This window comes from Fusarium phalaenopsidis, assembly GCF_050370095.1.
Source record: "Fusarium phalaenopsidis strain FUZ10S chromosome Unknown contig_32286, whole genome shotgun sequence".
In the NCBI taxonomy this organism is placed as follows: Eukaryota; Fungi; Ascomycota; class Sordariomycetes; order Hypocreales; family Nectriaceae; genus Fusarium; species Fusarium phalaenopsidis.
In genome coordinates this window covers 2,744,118-2,762,661 of record NW_028145413.1, presented here as the reverse complement: position 1 = coordinate 2,762,661, position 18,544 = coordinate 2,744,118, and the positions used below count along the sequence as shown (strand labels likewise).

At 53.2% G+C, this 18,544-nt stretch overlaps 5 protein-coding genes across 5 annotated transcripts; 4 read left to right on the top strand and 1 right to left on the bottom strand.

Moving 5' to 3' along the window:
- Positions 1-211: 211 nt before the first annotated feature.
- LRP88_03137 (SWIB/MDM2 domain-containing protein) lies at positions 212-1,893 on the top strand (the record flags this gene model as incomplete). The annotated part of the gene is made up of 4 exons (XM_083239767.1): positions 212-293; positions 353-627; positions 680-1,321; positions 1,381-1,893. The coding sequence occupies 4 exons, from the start codon at positions 212-214 to the stop codon at positions 1,891-1,893; spliced, it is 1,512 nt and encodes a 503-aa protein (XP_083104897.1).
- A 382-nt stretch (positions 1,894-2,275) lies between these two features.
- LRP88_03136 (Mo25-like protein) lies at positions 2,276-3,624 on the bottom strand (the record flags this gene model as incomplete). Its single annotated transcript, XM_083239766.1, has 4 exons — positions 2,276-2,740; positions 2,809-3,287; positions 3,352-3,402; positions 3,456-3,624. 4 exons carry the CDS (start codon positions 3,622-3,624, stop codon positions 2,276-2,278), a joined length of 1,164 nt encoding a protein of 387 aa, XP_083104896.1.
- Positions 3,625-5,001: 1,377 nt separating this feature from the next.
- Positions 5,002-8,428, top strand: LRP88_03135 (isoleucine--tRNA ligase ILS1; the record flags this gene model as incomplete). Its single annotated transcript, XM_083239765.1, has 4 exons — positions 5,002-5,076; positions 5,180-5,533; positions 5,590-7,291; positions 7,344-8,428. 4 exons carry the CDS (start codon positions 5,002-5,004, stop codon positions 8,426-8,428), a joined length of 3,216 nt encoding a protein of 1,071 aa, XP_083104895.1.
- Positions 8,429-9,411: 983 nt separating this feature from the next.
- Positions 9,412-13,001, top strand: LRP88_03134 (uncharacterized protein; the record flags this gene model as incomplete). Its single annotated transcript, XM_083239764.1, has 2 exons — positions 9,412-9,514; positions 9,565-13,001. The coding sequence occupies 2 exons, from the start codon at positions 9,412-9,414 to the stop codon at positions 12,999-13,001; spliced, it is 3,540 nt and encodes a 1,179-aa protein (XP_083104894.1).
- A 777-nt stretch (positions 13,002-13,778) lies between these two features.
- LRP88_03133 (RAVE protein 1 C terminal-domain-containing protein) lies at positions 13,779-18,102 on the top strand (the record flags this gene model as incomplete). The annotated part of the gene is made up of 8 exons (XM_083239763.1): positions 13,779-13,859; positions 13,916-14,104; positions 14,163-16,451; positions 16,507-16,953; positions 17,007-17,253; positions 17,399-17,550; positions 17,609-17,837; positions 17,891-18,102. The coding sequence occupies 8 exons, from the start codon at positions 13,779-13,781 to the stop codon at positions 18,100-18,102; spliced, it is 3,846 nt and encodes a 1,281-aa protein (XP_083104893.1).
- Positions 18,103-18,544: the final 442 nt, after the last annotated feature.

Below are 18,544 nucleotides of genomic sequence, written 5' to 3'. Positions count from 1 at the left end.
TTAATTTCAGCAGGAGTTTTCTATCTGGTTGGCTTGGTTGATTGTGTTGCCTGAATCATTCAAGGTCAGGTCATGTGACCGCTCGGATTTCTAGCCTGCGTTTTCTCGCGACGCAATGCGATGCGACGCGACACGATCGTCCCCAAGCAACCTCAACTCCACGTGCCGACGACAACCAATTCCGAACCCAAAACCAGGCAACTCCGACAACATGCAGCCTCAATATCGCGCTTATGCGCAGCAGGTTCCGCAGAGATCGCCTCATGCGACGAACCAGCGGCGAGGTGGAATTGGTGCGTTGTGACAAGCTCCTTGCGCTTTTGCCTACTAACATCCATCTCTCTTCCTCTAGGCCCCATGATGTCGTCAGGGCCTCACCCTTCGGTTCCCCTGACCCAGGCTCAGATCGCCCAGCAGCAACAGGCCCAGGCGCACGCCAGCGAACTTGCCAAGCGACGGAGCCGCAAGCCTACTGACAAGAACATGCCCGAGGGTGTGGAAGACAGCATTATCGACCCGACCGGAGTCCAGCGGTACAAGGAACTGAGAGATGTTGAGCGCAGACTGGATGCTACGATTACGCGCAAGCGCCTGGATATTGTTGACTACACTAGCCGCGGCTCCAAGGTTGGTTTATCCTGTAACTACGTTAGGAACTTGAAGCTGAACCGGCATTTAGCGATGCAAGACCCTTCGAGTTTGGATCAGCAACACGGTCGAAGATCAAATCTGGCAGAGCAACGGTCTAAATGTTGACTCTTTCGACTTTACTCCCAATATGGAGGCGTCTTACCGGGTCAAGATCGAAGGCCGCCTTCTTGACGACGAAACCACTGAGGACGGACAGGCTGAGGCCGAGGCCGAAACATCTGCAGAGGACAAGACGGAAAAGGAGGGTGCTGATTCGGCGGCTCAGAAGGCCAAGTCTCAGCAGCAGCCTCGATTCTCGCACTTCTTCAAGTCCCTGACTGTCGATTTCGACCGTTCCCAGTTCCGAAACGGCGCCGAGCAAACAGTCGAGTGGAAGAAGCCCGATGCTCCACCTCGGAACCAGCCTGCTGCCAGCCTTCCTGCAGCTGCCGACTTTGACGAGCTCACCTTCAAGAGGAACGGGGATGAGAACATGAACATCACCATCAACCTGTTCCGCCAGGAGACACCCGAGAGATACCAGCTTAGCCCCGAGCTTGCCGAAGTTGTCGACATGAAGGAGGCTACCCAGCAAGAAGCTGTGATGGGCCTGTGGGAGTATATCAAGCTTCTTGGGTTGCAGGAGGACGAGGAGAAGAGGAACTTCCGGTGTGATGAACCTCTTAAGAAGGTCAGTTGCTCTATTAACACCGAACCCGAAATATTACCGTCACTAACACTTGCATCTAGATTGTGAGACAAGGTGATATCGGGCACATTCCGATGCTCAATGACTATGTTACACAGCACCTTCGTCCTCTCGAACCTATCCGGCTCCCCTACACCATCCGGGTCGACCAAGATTTCCACAAAGATCCCCAGCCTACCATCTATGATATTCAGGTTCCCGTAGAAGATCCTCTACGAGATTCGCTGCTGCCCCTGCTCAACAACCCTCAGTATGTGACAATGCTGAAGGAGGTGACCGGACTCGACGACCAGCTTGCTCGGGTAGTCCAGGCCGTCGCCGTTTCCAAGGCCAAGCACACTTTCTTCAAGTCCCTCAGCGAAGACCCCGCCAACTTTGTCAAGAACTGGCTCAGCTCACAGAAGAGAGACCTCGAGGTCATCATGGGAGAGGCACCAAGAGGCGGCGGCGAACATGCCTCGGGCGATGAGTGGCGAAAGGGTGGCAAGGACAGTGTCTGGGCTACCCAGAACGCCCGAGAAAGTGTCAACGTCCTGCTCTCCAAGCAGCGCTGAGCGAAAAGCCGACCGGTTTAGAGAGGGGTACAGGGCAGGACATCTGGGACTTGGAGTTGTATCAATTTTAACCTCGCGCAGGCTCAATCGGCGTTGGGAGCGTCATTTTGTATAATAATATCATGAACCAAGATTGGTGGGATATGAGGCATTGTCCCCGACGCAAACGAGGCTTCTGCCATGGGCGTTTGCGTTATTGTACGGTTTTTAAAAAAAACAGGCCGCAATGCCATCCATGACCAGACTAGGGTCGCGCTTTCTGGCCCGCATTGACGCTTCTGAAAGAATAAAGATGAGAACGCCTTGTGAGTGAGATTGTACAGAGATGAAGAGAAAATGCAAACAGGCAATCGAGACTGGACAGGGGTGGCTCGATCAACCATTACCGCTGAGGAGCCACAGGCATGGGTGGCATGTTGCGGATCTGCTTGATTAGGAACTCTCTCTCGTCAATGAACTGCTCGTCATCGGTTCGGTCCTCGAGGAAGTGCGATAGGAAAGTCAGCAGCTTCTCGCGATTCATTAGGAGAATCTTCTGAACGGCAATTGACTTGTGTGGATTGGCGACAAACACCTTGAAGACATGGAAGCCCTCGTACTGAACCATTTTCCTATCGTCTCGGAGTAGATTCATGCAGATCTTGAGGTGCTCGCCGCGATCGACATAGGCTGTCATAACACTGTAGTTGGAGCGATCCAGCAGAATCTCACCAAGCAGCTTGATGGACTGGCGCTTGGTCACATAGCTGTTGGATTGTACAAGGATGTTATTGTACTTGTCAAAGAAAAGGTCGAAGTTTGCCGACAGATATCTTGGCACAAGGTCCTTATGCCGTGTCAAGAGTTCCTGGAAACCCCATGTTAGCGTCAAGTTCCAGGGGTTGGCTGGTCAAGGTAGAGAGGACCATGTCTTACCCGGAAAGTGGTGAAGGCATCAGCCGCTACCTCAAAGGAGCTCTTGTCGACCCAATCGAAGAATCGCCAAAATACGCCTCTGCCGCTTTGGGGTCGTTCACGGTCGATGGCGTTGAGGCCCTTGGAACTAGAACCTGGCTCGTCTCCGTCGTCGTATAGGATGATGGCCGCGGCGGCCTCGTTCTTGAGGAGCTCCCGGAGGACGGAGCCCGCAGGAGTAGCACTCTCCTTGTGATCATATCCGCGACATAGCTCGACCAAGACTTGAGGGCGGTTGCAGACGACGTAGGATAATGCGATGGGGTCGCTCTTGGGGGCGGCGGTCGCGGGGCGGAAGCGGAATACGTAGGAGAAGATGACTTGTGTGTCTTTGCGGGACTCGAACGGTAGGCGGAACAGGTTGACGGCGAGCAGGTGGAGGAGGTCTTCGTCGATGAGGCCGGTCACGAGCTGGTAGATTTGCTCCGGAGAACTATCGGCTTCTGAATATCATGTTAGGCACTTGATCATATCAAAGGGGCCGATCGAGAGGTATGGACGTACCATGGGTGCCCTGAAGGATCACCTTCATCTGGCTCAAAACACGAGCAAGTTCTTCGGCCTGGAAAGGTCAGTGACCCTTCTGGGGTTCGAAGTCAAAGGGCTACCACCTTGGAGGCTCCATTGGGCCCCTCGAGCTTTGAGATGTGCTCGCGGGCTTGCTTTGGGAGGTCGGCGACAGTCCGTGTCCGGGCTCTTCCAAATAGGAACGACATGGCGGGAGGTTGTGCAGCAGCTCCGGATAGCTACTGGTAGGAAGCTAGGCTCTTCTGACAAGACGGTACACTGGCGACAGTCTGAACGAGACTTGATTAAAGTTGCTAGATGGTGTATCTGACGAGGAGCAGGAGCTTGTGATGGAAGCTAGGCTTGTTATCGATAGCGTTTGGCGGCGGGCTTCTGGGTTTACGGGGGCTGCTCCTGAAACTCTGGAGGTAGGAGCTTAGAGGCGGAAAAAGTCAAGACGAAGAAGACGGAATCAGAGAACGAAAAGGCCAGACCAGGTCAGGTCATTAGTGGGTTGACAGCAAGCAAGTAATAACAAGCATCCGTCGAGCAAGCCAGCATTGGAGCCCGCTTTGCTTTGTTGTTTGGCAAGGTACGGCTACGGTTACGGCGGGCAGCAACCACGCGCGCACGCACCACAGCACAGGAGAGCGACCTAACGTTAGCCTGCCCCGGTTGATTTAGCGCAAGAGCATCTGGAGCTTCAGCAGGTGCCATTTGGAGCCTGACGAACGGGGATTCATTCGTTGTAACGAGACGAGGAAGCCATTTTCTCTTGGAAAAACACCGCCACCATGCCCAATGCAGTAAGATCTGGCACCATTACTCGCATTGGACGCTGAGATGGCACTGGAGATGGGATATAAATCTGCCAAGACAAGTGTATCGAGACCAGCAGATGGTTCAGCTGAATCGTGCTTGAGCGGTGAGTTGGAATGTTTCAGGGGAAGATGGAGTGGTACGGTCTCGAGGACAAGGACGTTGTACTCGATGATTGCGGAATTCGAGTTGGTTGTTCTTGATAACGTAGGACTAATGATTTGTAATTTGTACGAAGCACGGCGAACGTTTTGTAAACTCTAAGGACGAGTGATTCAATAATCTTGCGCCATCGGCATTGCCTCCATTGTAAATCATTCGAGGTGTTGAACTTGAGTAGAATGGCAAGGCGTGTTATCGGGCTGAAGATCGGAGCCATGGAGGGGCGGATAATGGAGGCTGATGAGGGCATCATGTACCGAATACTTCTAGAAAATAGTAGACCAGTGAGAAACACACCGAAAGCTAATCGCCTCAGTGGTCTTCACTACTGGAACCTACCCGCCAGCCCCTGGCAGCGCGGGGCACACATCTTCCCCCACCTCCGGTCGTCTGGCTTGAGTCACCCACCATCGCGAGGTGCCTTTTTCTGAAATCTGCCCCTCCATCCAACGACTTGTCGCTGGCGAATCTGTTTTTGAGGTCATCATTGTGCTGACCCGACTGTCAGGCGAGACGTATTGTACGGTGAGTCACTCTACAAGAACGAATATCATAATAACCTGCCTTCTTCGACTTGTCGCTCCTCATCCTCCTTCCTCCATAACTTTGTAGAGAGTCTTGACTGACCCCTCCCTCGTTGCTTCAGCAGCCAAACCGTCAGTCATCATGTCTATCGACTTCCCCAAGGAAGAAGAGGCCATCATCCAAAGATGGCGCGATATCAACGCGTTCCTTCGACAGGTTTGTTCGCCTTTTTTGTCTTCTCGCCCGCTACCCTCACCCCACCATTGCGCGAGGACGTTTCCTCTCGATCAGCATTTCTAACATCTCTCTCTTTCTCCAGGTTGAACTGTCTGAAGGTCGCCCGCGCTACACTTTCTACGATGGTCCTCCTTTCGCTACCGGTCTTCCTCATTACGGCCATCTTCTCGCCTCTACCATCAAGGATGTCATCCCCCGTTACTGGTCCATGAAGGGTTTCCACGTCGAGCGCCGTTTCGGCTGGGATACCCACGGTCTCCCAATTGAGCACGAGATTGACAAGAAGCTGGGAATCTCTGGCAAGGCTGCAGTCATGGAGCTCGGTATTGCCAAGTACAACGAGGAGTGCCGCTCCATCGTCATGCGATATGCTACCGAATGGCGACACACCATTGAGCGCCTGGGCCGATGGATCGACTTCGACAATGACTACAAGGTAAATACGATCGGTTCGAAACTCTTGCTACTGGATGCTGACTGCAAATTCCAAAGACCATGGACCCTCGCTTCATGGAATCCGAGTGGTGGGTGTTCAAGCAGCTGTTCGACAAGGGCCAGGTCTACCAGGGCTACCGAGTCATGCCCTACTCTACGGTTCTCACCACCGCTTTGAGCAATTTCGAAGCCAACCAGAACTACCAAGATGTTACCGATCCTGCCGTTGTTGTCTCATTCCCCCTCGTTGACAACCCGGAGGTCAGCCTGCTCGCATGGACAACCACCCCTTGGACCCTTCCCTCGCATCTGGGTCTGGCAGCCAACCCCGATTTCGAGTACATTAAGATCCTCGACGAGAAGAGCGGCAAGACCTACATTCTGCTTGAGAAGCTCCTTGGAACCCTCTACAAGGATCCCAAGAAGGCCAAGTTCAAGATCCTCGAAAGAATTCGCGGAAAGGATATGGAGGGGTGGAAGTATCTGCCTCCCTTCGACTACTACTACGAGGACTTCAAGGACATTGCCTTCAAGGTCTTGAACGCTGCCTATGTCACCGACGACAGCGGTGTGGGTATTGTCCACCAGGCTCCCGCCTTTGGTGAGGACGATTACAACGTTGCCCTGGCTGCAGGTATCATCACTGAGAATCGCCCACCCCCTGACCCTGTCAACGACACTGGTCACTTCACCGACCGCATCACCCACTTCAAGGGCATGCATGTCAAGGAAGCCGACAAGCACATCATCAAGCACCTTAAGAACGCTGGCCGCATTGCCAACGAGTCCCAGATTAGGCACTCGTACCCTATGTGCCCTCGTTCCGATACGCCTCTGATCTACAAGGCAGTTCCCTCATGGTTTATCCGCATCCCTAGCATCATCCCCGACATGCTCAAGAACATCGAAGGCTCCCACTGGACTCCCTCATTCGTCAAGGAGAAGCGTTTTGCTAGCTGGATCGCCAATGCTCGCGACTGGAACGTCAGCAGAAACCGCTATTGGGGTACTCCTATCCCTCTCTGGGTCAGTGACGATCTGGAGGAGAGAGTGTGCATTGGCAGTGTCGAGGAGCTGCGTGAGCTGAGTGGATATGAGGGCGACCTTACCGATCTGCACCGTGACAAGGTCGACCACATCACTATTCCCAGCAAGATGGGCAAGGGCCAGCTGAAGCGTGTTGAGGAGGTTTTCGACTGCTGGTTCGAATCTGGAAGCATGCCTTATGCCAGCCAGCACTATCCCTTCGAGAACGTTGACAAGTTTAAGGAGTCCTTCCCTGGAGACTTCATTGCTGAAGGTCTCGACCAGACCCGTGGATGGTTCTATACTCTCCTCGTTCTCGGAACCCACTTGTTTGGTTGCTCGCCCTTCCAGAACTGTGTCGTCAACGGTATTGTGCTTGCCGAAGACGGCAAGAAGATGTCGAAGCGGCTCAAGAACTACCCTGATCCCTCTATCGTCATGTCCAAGTACGGCTCAGACGCCCTCCGTCTTTACCTCATCAACTCTCCCGTCGTCCGAGCCGAGCCCCTTAGATTCAAGGAGTCCGGTGTCAAGGAGGTCGTCCAAAAGGTTCTCCTGCCGCTGTGGAACAGTTACAAGTTCTTCGAGGGTCAGGTGGCTCTCCTGAAGAAGGTCGAGAATGTCGATTACGCTTGGGATCCCAGCATGGAGTCGAGCAACACCAATGTCATGGATCGATGGATCTTGGCCAGTTGCCAGAGTCTGCTGCAGTTTGTTAACCAGGAGATGAAGGGTAGGGATCCCCTATAACCATTCGACAGGACATACTAACGAACCCACCATAGGTTACCGACTCTACACTGTTGTCCCGCGACTCCTGGGTCTCATCGACAACACCACAAACTGGTACATTCGATTCAACCGAAAGCGACTCAAGGGCGAGAACGGCTTGAACGACACTCTCCATGCCCTGAACTCCCTCTTCGAAGTCTTGTTCACCCTGTGCCGTGGACTGGCACCCTTCACACCCTTCCTTACCGAAACCATCTATCTCAAGCTCCTTCCTCACATCCCCGAGAACCTCCGTGGTGAGGACTCTCGAAGTGTGCACTTCCTGCCATTCCCTGATGTCCGACAAGAGCTGTTTGATGAGGAGGTTGAGCGACGGGTTGGACGCATGCAGCGTGTCATTGAACTTGCTCGTGTGTCTCGTGAGCGCCGTACCATCGGACTTAAGCAGCCTCTTAAGACCTTGGTGGTGATCCACCCTGACCCCCAGTATCTTGAGGATGTCAAGTCCCTGGAGGGATACATCACTGAGGAGCTGAACGTCCGCGACCTGGTTCTCTCTAATGACGAGGCCAAGTACAACGTCCAGTACAGCGTCACTGCCGACTGGCCTGTCCTCGGAAAGAAGCTCAAGAAGGACATGGCTCGTGTCAAGAAGGGTCTCCCCTCCCTCACCAGCGAGCAAGTGCAAGGCTATGTGCGAGATGGACACGTCTTTGTCGATGGTATTCGTCTAGAGGCGGGTGACCTGGTTGTGCGCAGAGGAGTCAAGGAGGATGAGGCCTCTAAGAACTTCGAGACCAATACCGACAGCGAGGTGCTCACTATCCTGGATACGGAGATTCACCCCGAGTTGGCCCAGGAGGGTCTTGGCCGTGAAATCATCAACCGTGTGCAACGGCTCCGAAAGAAGGCCGGTCTCGTCCCAACCGACGACATTAGAATGGAGTACCGAGTGCTTTCTGACCCCGAAGCCGTGGGCCTTTCAGATGCTTTCCAGTCGCAGACAGCTGCTTTTGAGAGGGCATTGCGTCGGCCTCTTGACAAGGTGGCGGCCGAGGCGGGGGCTGAAGGTCTCATTGCAGAGGAGGAACAAGAAGTACAACAGGCAACATTCCTGCTTCGACTACTTAAATTGTAGACTGTCTAGTTTTAGACCATGTAGAGAAGATAAAAATGACAGATGACGACAATGTTGAACTTTCTTTATATTTCCTCTAATTACTTTTTTGATGCCGCCTAGATAAACGGTGTTAGGACTTGCGTGTGGCATAAGAGGGCGATTTTGCGAGAATGGGAACAAACCAGATAGCAATCCTTGAGCTTGATGAATTCCTTAGCACACTTGTCTTTGTGCACAGAGTTGTAGTCGGCAACGATACACTTGCCGTAAGCCGCGGCCTATGACAACCAAGAGTCAGTCGGTTGGTGGTGGACATGTTTGAGCAGACCACGCGATTGCGCACCTCTACTGAGCATTGAGAAACTGCTTTGGCAAGCTTCTGAATAGGGCGAGTGGTTTTTTGGTTCATATCGGCGAGGCTGAGGGTTTGACGTAGCGTGAGAGGGATGAACTTCGAAGGGGACCCGTTCAAGACTCTTGCAAAAGTGATGCTCATACAGTGTCGAATGGAACAGAAATAACACTGTACTGAGATCGATCTTGGATCTCCACCACAGTTGAGGCTTGCATTGAGCACCAGCCACCCACTTAACGCGCCCAAGCTCTCCGACAACCATCGCGACCGCGCAAGTTCGCGTTTTCTAGAATCTCACATTGCGCTTTGTTTTGCTTTGAGCCCCCTTTGGATACGACTGTACGATACCTTTGACGGCGCCATCGTCAAGCCGCTCCTCCGATTCTCTGTATATCCTCTTTTCGCAACTTCCATTTACCACGCGCTGCGCCCGACGACATTGTACGCCGACTTTCGCCAACTCTTTGTCAAGCTCCCCCGACTTCCATTGTCGCGATCGGCTTGGATAAACATACCCACGCTAGACTGTACACCGACTTCTTGACTATGGACCAATGACGGAGGGGGGCAGCTCGCCGACAATTCACTGTCCATGTCTATCGACCGCTCACCCCAAGCCCCAAATGCGATTTCACCAGTGGCACCTATGTCGCCCTCCGCGCAACGAGCGGCATCGCCATCCGACGATGGTCGCTCAAGCAATGCCAGTCGGGCGCCTTCGAGCCAGGATCCCTACTACTCCAACGAAGGTCTGTATCCTTTTGGAAGCGCAGCCTTGATCTTGTACTGACCAATTCAGACATTGCTGCATTGCACTCTGTTGTCGTTAGGGCGCAGGAGTTGCTCGACACGGCCCCCGAACCGAAACCGCTCCCCGCTGCTGCGCTCTTCAAGGCCTACGACCAAGTTCTCCCTACCTATGGCATTGACCCCGATACAGATCATCACCTATCGACCTTCGTGTTCCGAGTAGGCGGCGAGAGAGGCGGCGGTACTTTGCTCGACAAGTTTCAGTCTATTCTGGGTCGTATGGGAATTGTTCTTGAGTTTGGCGACAATACCACCGCGTCATCTCGTACTTCACCATCTGCGTCTCCCGCATATTCATCGACGAGTCGCCAAAGCCACGGTCTTGTGCGGGAGAAGAATGGCAACCTTACATCTGAAGGAGTGGCCGTGTCCCGACCGTCGGTCGTGCCCTTGGTCCAATCATCCGCTTCACCAGAATCGCAACCTCCACAGCAAAATCATGTGGACTTTTCCGATACAGACGAGGAGGATGGTGAATACGAGGAGATGCGGAGGGCTGTTCTCTCTTCAGCCATGAATCGCTGGCGTTCTCTGGTCGCGAACCGTCGGACACAACAGGCGCAACGAATCCCCTCTTTTCCGAGCATTCCTGAGGAAGCTTCTGCCGATGTGAGGAACTTTGAGGACCGCCCCTTTCAAGATCGACCAGCCATCACGGTTTCGGAGGCTTCGACCATCCCACGTATCAATGGTGTCAAATCAGGCGGACAGGTATCGGACAAGGGAACAACGGATGTGAATGTGCACCCGATTTCACCACTGTCCCCAGTCAAACCCCGTCCTGCTATCATCGATGCCATCCGGCCATCGACAGCTTCCACACAACAGAGTCAGAATGATGCGGTTGTTGCGCATCATGAGGACGACGCCCCCTCTTCACCCAAAGAACAACCCACTACGCAGCCGCAGGAAGTTGAAGAAGAGCCTTCCAAGCATTCTATCGCTCCCTCTGTACCGGAAGTTCACGTTCCACCAGTACCCGAAGTACGCATTGCGCCAACAGTGACCCAACTGGATGTCACGCAGCGCGATGAGAAGACGAGGAGCCGGCCTTCAACACTTCCGGAGCCCACGGACAATACGACATTAAAGCAGCACTCCGTGCAGGAATCTGAAAGAGGGCCTTCGACACCACCTGTTCAACAACCCGATCCAGAAAAGGAGTATCAACGACTTCTGAGACGTGCCGGTCGGGCTCGTGAGATATACCTTGCGAGCAAGGTCTTCAACCATTGGGCTGATCGCACTGCCCGCCGGCTCGAACGAGATGCCGTTGCTAGACGGCATATGATCAGATTTCGTTACTTCCGATCTTGGTGCCAGGCTCCTGTCGTCCGGGAGCCCACAGTTGATCACATGAGGGCAGCTGTTGTGGTAAGGAAGTGGCAGCGGATTGTGGTACAAGAGAAAACCCTTGAGGCTATGGCGAAGGCAGCGGCCCGGGCCTATCAATTGAAGAAGATGCACCAAGCCCTGGATCGTTGGTCTTGTTTTCGCTTGGAGCATGTTGGCCGTCAAATCACGGCCTCGCACAGCAGAACAAAAGCCCTCTCAAGGTGGATGTTGCAGGCTTCTAATGGTGTGGCCCTGGATGAGGCCATCAAGTCCCAAGTAGGACTGCAACAGCAACTGAACGCCATCCACAAGTGGCAAGGTTATGCTGAAAGGGAAACCATACTTGCCGACAGCGCTAGGCGTATGGGCAATGTCCACCAGTCCTTTACATATCTGAAGGAGTGGTGGGATCAAGCCGAGATTGGTCGACGAGCGACCACGTATCGTCAGCATCTGTTGATGAAGAAAGTGGATTTTGCTTTTGATCAGTGGAACCTACAGGCAAGGGCCCAGGCCTTCATATGGAGGCGCGAATATCTCCAAGTTACTCGAGTATTTGACCGATGGTGTCAAAGAGCTGAGCAGGATGGCGACATGTCGCGGAGAGCGGAGAGCTACTATGAAACTCAGGCTAAATCAAGAGTTCTTGGGTGTTTCCGCCGCTTCGACCAGGAATCATCACACATGACGCGCTTGGAGGACCGCGCACGCCTTTACCTTCGAGCAACCTCTTTGTTGAGAGTGTTTGACAGGACGGTGAAGCGCCGTCAGGATCGGGACAAGCAATATGTGAAACGGTACCTGATGGCAAGGTATACGCAGGTGTCATCGGCAAAGAAGAAACGCAACTTCTTTGCTGCCCTTGACCGATGGAGAGCATTGGCTGCCGAGGATCGAGAGCAGAGAGAAATGGCTCTGGAGCTTCACAACCGACAACAAAACCACCGGCGAATGCTGGTCGCTGAAGAATGGGCGAAACAAGCGGCTATCGATCAAAAGCGTTTGCAAGACGCCCGACTGGAGCATGCCCAGGGATGGCTCGACGCATGGAAGGAACATGCTGAGGATCTCGAGCAACGAGACGTGGAAGCCTGGCAGCTTTGGGCGGCAGACAAGCAAAGGCAATCTCTGAAGTCGTGGTCAATCGCGTCACTACAACAGAGCGGACAGGCTCATACGGCACTGGAAGTCCGTAAGAAGCACGAACGAGAGAGACGCAATCGCATCCTGCAACACTGGAGGCAACGTGATGACAGGTTGGAGAATATACCTCCAGGATTCAACTCCCAGCCTAACTCGGTCGTTCGCTCATTGAACTGGTCGCGTGGAAGCTGGAGGGGGTTCTCGGGAAGGAGGTCAACACTTAACCGGAATGATCGAGCGTACGATTACTCCAATACACCGCTGGAGACACCAACACGGTGGACGGGACATCCCCTTTCCATGTCGACTATTCTGCCCCTAGGGTCAATGGCGCCACTGAGGGAAGCGGACGAGAATGATGCTGTATCCTCGTTTGCCGGCGACGATGACGATCTCGATCCCGCGTCACCTTCTCTGCGGCCCGCCTCACGGGGGCAATTCTCAACTATGCCATCAACAACGCCGATGGCACCAGTGCCATCACATCTGGTCGAACGTGGCCTTCGGGATGAATTCGAAGAGCCCAAACAAAACAGTATTAACAAGAATACAAAGGCCAATTCTCAAATACCCAAGTTCAAATCTCCTCAGCCTAGGCCGGAGGACTCACAACCAGCTGGCATGTCCGAATCTACAAACACTGGTCGAGTCGGACCTCCACAACGATCGCTGGCTGCAACGAGGTCATTCGGGTTCAGGCAGCCGAACAGACGGACCGTCGGGCCTCGGCCTGCCTCACCAGAGGCCACCATGCAGGCAATTGCAAGCAAATCTGTCGGTGCAAGGCCAACTGGATTACGATTTGGCGCGACACAGAATGCGGGGATTACACCATCTGCAAGATCTGTTCGTATCCAGTCACCGAGAGCATTCTCGGTCACAACACCTCGACCTGGGGGGGCGTCAAGGAGAGTCAGGCTGCGAAGCGGCACCGCCATGAACCAATAACTTTTATCAATGTGGGCGGGCTCTCCTGAATATGGAGACAGAAACGTGTGGAGGATGTCAATGCATCGGAAGAGTAGGAAATGGGTGGTTGGCTTGTATGTGCTTCATGGATGTTGGATGGCTCAGTTCATTAAAGGATACCCCTTTTTGTTTAACGTTAGTATTATATTGGATGTGGATGCATGACGGCCACCAGCCGCTGGCGTTGCGGCGGCTGAAAGTCAATGAATGAGTTGCTTCATGAGAAGCGAAAACCTTTTGTAAATGACGAGATGTTCTATTGCAAGTTTGAGTCATTATGAGGAACCTGGTGAAAGAAATCATGTATATCTGCTCTTGGATTGAGAACCGGATCTCAGTGTTCACTAAGTCAAGATAAGTCTAGGCGGGCGCCTACACCTTTTTACTGAATGCAGCTGGATTTGTTTCGGCTCTGACTAGATCACACAAATATACTGGCGGTGTTCTTCTACGCTTTCTCACGCCTTGCGAATGATTTTATTGAATCCATCAGGGGTTCAAGAATCGTGTCCCATCTGTCATGGCCTTTCTGATGGAGTTGATGGTGGGGGCTGAAGAGCTGGGGGTCACGTCACCTCCATCAGCTGCCCGGGGTAGGTCCCCGTCCGTATTCCCGTTTATTGCATTGACTCTGATGATCTCAAGCTGCGCCAAAGCTACCTAGGCATTAACAACTCTCCCTCGCGCCCAAGATCGCACAGCCAGAGTGCTCCCCTCTTCTCCCGGAGATGCGCGCGCCTCGTGCTTTTTAATAGCATGAAGGCCGTCCTGCCGGGTAACCCGCGCTCGAGGCTCCAAGGGTTGGCCTCGGGATATTGGGACTCCCGACACATCAACGTGAGTGCCGATGCTCCTAAGCTCGGGTGACTGCTGACGAGAGGGATTAACTACAGGTATACATCACCGGCGGCGCTTTTACTATCCTCGAGGGATCCAGTGGGATTCTACAAACAGTTTACGATGATGGCGAAGAGCCTCTCGAGGCCATCGCCTTTGACGAGGCCACAGGCAAGATCGCTACATGCACATCGGCCGAAGTCCGAGTCTACAAGCCATTTGGGTCGCGCGAGGATGCCCTGAAGGTTCCAATCCCCAACAGCTAGATGGATCGCATGGATGGATGAGCTCACAGCTTGGTAGTGGGCCCTGGAGTCGACCTTTGACATTCCGAATCCGAACGCCGATGACGCCCCATGCACTCTGTCCTGGGGCAGCTCTGAGGAGCTCCTAGTGGCCACGAGCTCCCTCTCCCTATACGCCGCGAAAAGCGAGCCGAAATGCCTATGGCAGAAGAAGCTACCGAGCCCTGTCAAGTACGCGTTGCTGTCATACGACTCTGCATACATTGCCTCGACCGGCTACCACGATCACTTGGTCAAGATCTGCCGCAGACTGAACTACGGCGCCGACGAAGTACGCTTCGACCTTACGTACCTGCGACACCCAAATATTGTCACCTCTGTGAGGTGGCGCAAGCCGTTCCACCTGGAGCAGGCTGTGGACAATGTCCTCTACACTATCTGCCTCGACAAATGCATTCGGATATGGACACCAACCGAGACACCGGATGGGAAGCATTGGCAGCTTTGGGGTCAGGTTGACCTTTGTGCGCCGTCGCGAGAGGACCCGTACCCCCTGGACATGCGCTTTGCCATGATTCTTGATGGGCGGGACTTCACGGCGTCGGTTGAGCAAGCTGTACAAGCCCGCATGTCCGACGACTCGACCACCGATGACCCTGTCGCTCTCGATCACCTGGTCGCGATCGCTAACAAGAACCCCGAGATTTGTATAGCTCTTGATGGAAGAGGGACCATGTCAGCGTGGGCGCTTGAAAATGTTGGCAGCAACACTGCAAACGCCCCAACTCTATTCAAGGTTGCTCAGGTCAAGGACTCAGATTTTGAGCTCTTTGGCAAGTTTCTGCCGTCTCACGACGCACCCCATACCGAGATCCAGACATACTGCGACAAGAGGACCGGCAAGGTTCACTTCCTATTACATGCATTTGATGGGAGGATCGGCGTCTTTACAGGAAATGTCGCAGACCTGCTGGATCCAACTACCAATGACCGGCGCCTCTCGCTACACTCGATCTGGGCTGGCCACTCGACCTCTATCACCAAGATTGTCCGAAATTTCAGCGGAAGGGCTGTCGTCTCACGGACACGAGAGAGTGAAAGCATAGTGTGGAAACATCTTCTCAACCGAGTTGAGAACCCAGGCCTGAGCTTGACCCGAGGTAGCGTCATCCCGGAAAAGGGGCACATCCACCGCATATGTGTTCTAAGAAAGGGTCGCTTCGTCGTATTCCTCGGTCATCAAACGGTTGCGCTCTGGGATTGCAGAGCTAGCCGTGCCGTTTCACTTGCGCAATGCCCCTATGAGGTATCCGGAAAGCCGCTCTGTCTCATTATTCTTCCTCGGTCAGATGTGAAGCAGTACACTGTTGCGCACATTGCGACAGTGGCATCTAAAGGGCAGGGTATTGTGTGGGAAGTCCATCTCCCGTCATATTTTGAAGACCCCAAAACCAAGGCCGGCGCTAGTATCGAAGAGTTTTGCCGCTTCGAGCTGGGTGATGTGGAGGATTTGTCATACGTCCTCCCAGTAGATCCCGCAGGCTCATCGCCCATTGTCTCGGGCTTTCTCGATATCTTCGCTCGAGATGTCGCTATCTCATATACTCGCACCGGCCGGGTTGACTTCTGGACAGCACGGATCGACCCTGAAAAGCGCAGTGTCGGATGGCTGTCCACCTGCACTACCGAGACTGGTGTGTCTGAACCTGCCCTAGTCAGTGGAAGTACCTTGAAGAAGGCATCTCTTGTGAACAAGGCGAGGTCTCAACTTACAATTTGGGATATCGGTAGTTCTCGTCTGGAATATGAGAACAATTTCGAAGAGCATCAGGTCATTCAAGATCTGGACTGGACATCAACACCCGACGCCCAGTCCATCTTGGCCGTTGGGTTCCCCTATCGAGTTATTCTCATGTCCCAGATGCGATTCGACTACCTTAACAAGGGTCCAGCTTGGGCGCAGATCCGGGAGATTAGCATCCGCGAACTCACTCCACACCCGATTGGCGACTCAACTTGGCTGGGCGACGGCTTCTTGGTCATTGGTGCTGGAAACCAGATGTTTGTACAGGATAGGCGTGTTGGTGTCTCTGAGTCTCTCAGGTCTGACCTTCGTTTGCCACCACGCAAGGATGGCACATTGGATCTGTTCCAAGTGGTTCAACGATTCAATGGTCCACTGCCAGTATTCCACCCCCAGTTCCTCAGTCAATGCATCCTGTCTGGCAAAACCACACTTGTGCGGCGCATCCTGGTGGCCATGCACAAGATTCTGAAGTATTACCTTCACGGAGAGACACTGGATGACTACCTGGGCATGGATCTGAGCGAGTTCTACACACCCGAGGTTCGTAATATGGTCGTGAAAAGTGATGATCTGAAGGACTGACATTGGTAATTAGCAAACTCATACCCAGGCTGTCGATAAGTCTGCAGGCGCGTATCTAAATGGGAATAATGGTGACGAAGACAACGACGGTGATATTTTCACTGAGCAGACGGCAGTGGCAATCAACGAGAAGCTGGTTAAGATTGGTGTTCCACAACTCTCTGGCCACGAACAAATCCAGCTTGCCGACATCATCGAGTGTGTTGCCCTTGTCGAGAGGCATCGTCGCTCGATGGACGAGAATGGCGCCCGTTTCATGCTCTTCTTCCGTCAACATGCACTGCGAAAAGGACGGACCAACGAGATGCACCTTTCCTGGCGAGAGATCAACTGGGCTTTCCATTCAAACAGTCAGGATATTCTGGCCGACTTTGTTTCGAGACAGAGTCATGGCAGCATGCTTTGGGAGCATGCTCGTGAGAGCGGTCTCTTCATGTGGCTGTGTGATCCTATCGCCTTGGTACTTGATTTCGCCCCAATTTTGAATCATCATTGATTACTAACTCATACTAGAAAGCTCAGTTCGAGTTGATTGCTCGGAATGAATACACGAAGAACGAAGTGAAGAACCCGATCGACTGTAGTCTGTACTACCTCGCCCTTCGCAAGAAGACGGTGCTTCAGGGCCTGTGGCGAATGGCAAGCTGGAACAAGGAACAGGCGGCGACTCAGAAATTGTTGTCGAACAACTTTGAAGACCCCAAGTGGAGGACAACAGCTCTGAAGAACGCGTATGCGTTGCTCAGTAGACGGCGCTTCGGTAAGTTAGAAAAATGTGTATTGATACAGATGCTAACTATCAGCAGCATATGCTGCGGCATTCTTCCTACTGGCTGACCACCTTCATGATGCTGTGGAAGTGTGCTTGAATCAGCTCAAAGATATGCAACTGGCTATTGCCATAGCGCGTGTGTATGAGGGCGATGACGGCCCAGTCTTGCGGCGACTGCTTCAAGATGTTGTGCTTCCCTTGGCAGCCCAGGAGGGTAACCGCTGGCTGGCATCTTGGGCATTCTGGATGCTTGGCCGTAAGGACATGGCTGTACGAGCGCTCATCGTATGTTTCTCCTGAATACTCACATGGCAGAGGTTCCGAAAACTGACACTGTTGATAGACACCTGTCTACACCCTTCTGGAAACACCTTGTTCGCCCGACATCAAATCGAGGTTATTCCTTACCGACGACCCTGCGCTAGTAGTGCTCTACTCGCACTTGCGACACCAGACGTTGCAGACATTGAGGGGAGCCTCCAAGGTCACCCCCAAAGTCGAGTGGGAGTTTGTGTTGCATAGCGCCAAGCTGTATGATCGAATGGGATGTGATCTCCTTGGATTGGATCTAGGTAGGTTTAGTACTGGAGGATTACTTGGACGGATAATACTGACGGTGATATAGTACGAAACTGGGAGTTCCAACAATCGCCTCCTGCTGCTGGCCTCGGCGGAGAGGTCAACCCGCTCAAGTTGCTGCGCCGGAGGAGTTCGCTTGTTGTCGCCGACCTGCCATCCCCTACTCTTCACTTTGAGGGAAAGAAGGCCGTCAAGCCGCCACCGACAACGTTCGAGGAGCCGGATGTAAACTCTCTGTTGGATAACTTTGGGTTCTGATGCCCGGGGCTGAAGGGCCGTGTAATGAGAGGTAATGGTGGGTTGGTCGCACGACTTTGTTCAGTGAGGAGAGGATGTTACTAGCTTTATACGTGGATAGGAGGACTTGGCTGAATGGAGTTTGGGATGGTGAGACCATTGCTTCGCGCATTCTCGTGGTGTATTCGTAGTATGCATATCTATCTGGAGGGTTGTGATACACTAGCTAGGTCGTAATATCAAGGCTATCGCTGAAGGATTGCTCTCAAAGACTGTTCCTTTATGGACTTATGGGACCACACATTACTCTTAAGCCTCAACTTGGTTGTTTTACCTGATAATTTTTATTTATCCCGCTCTTGATGACTCTGACTACCCGGCAGCTCTGAACTCTCGGGCCGGAGGTGGAGGGTGATCTCCCCCAGAAATGACGGAATGTGGGGTGTTGCCTAGTTCGGAATAC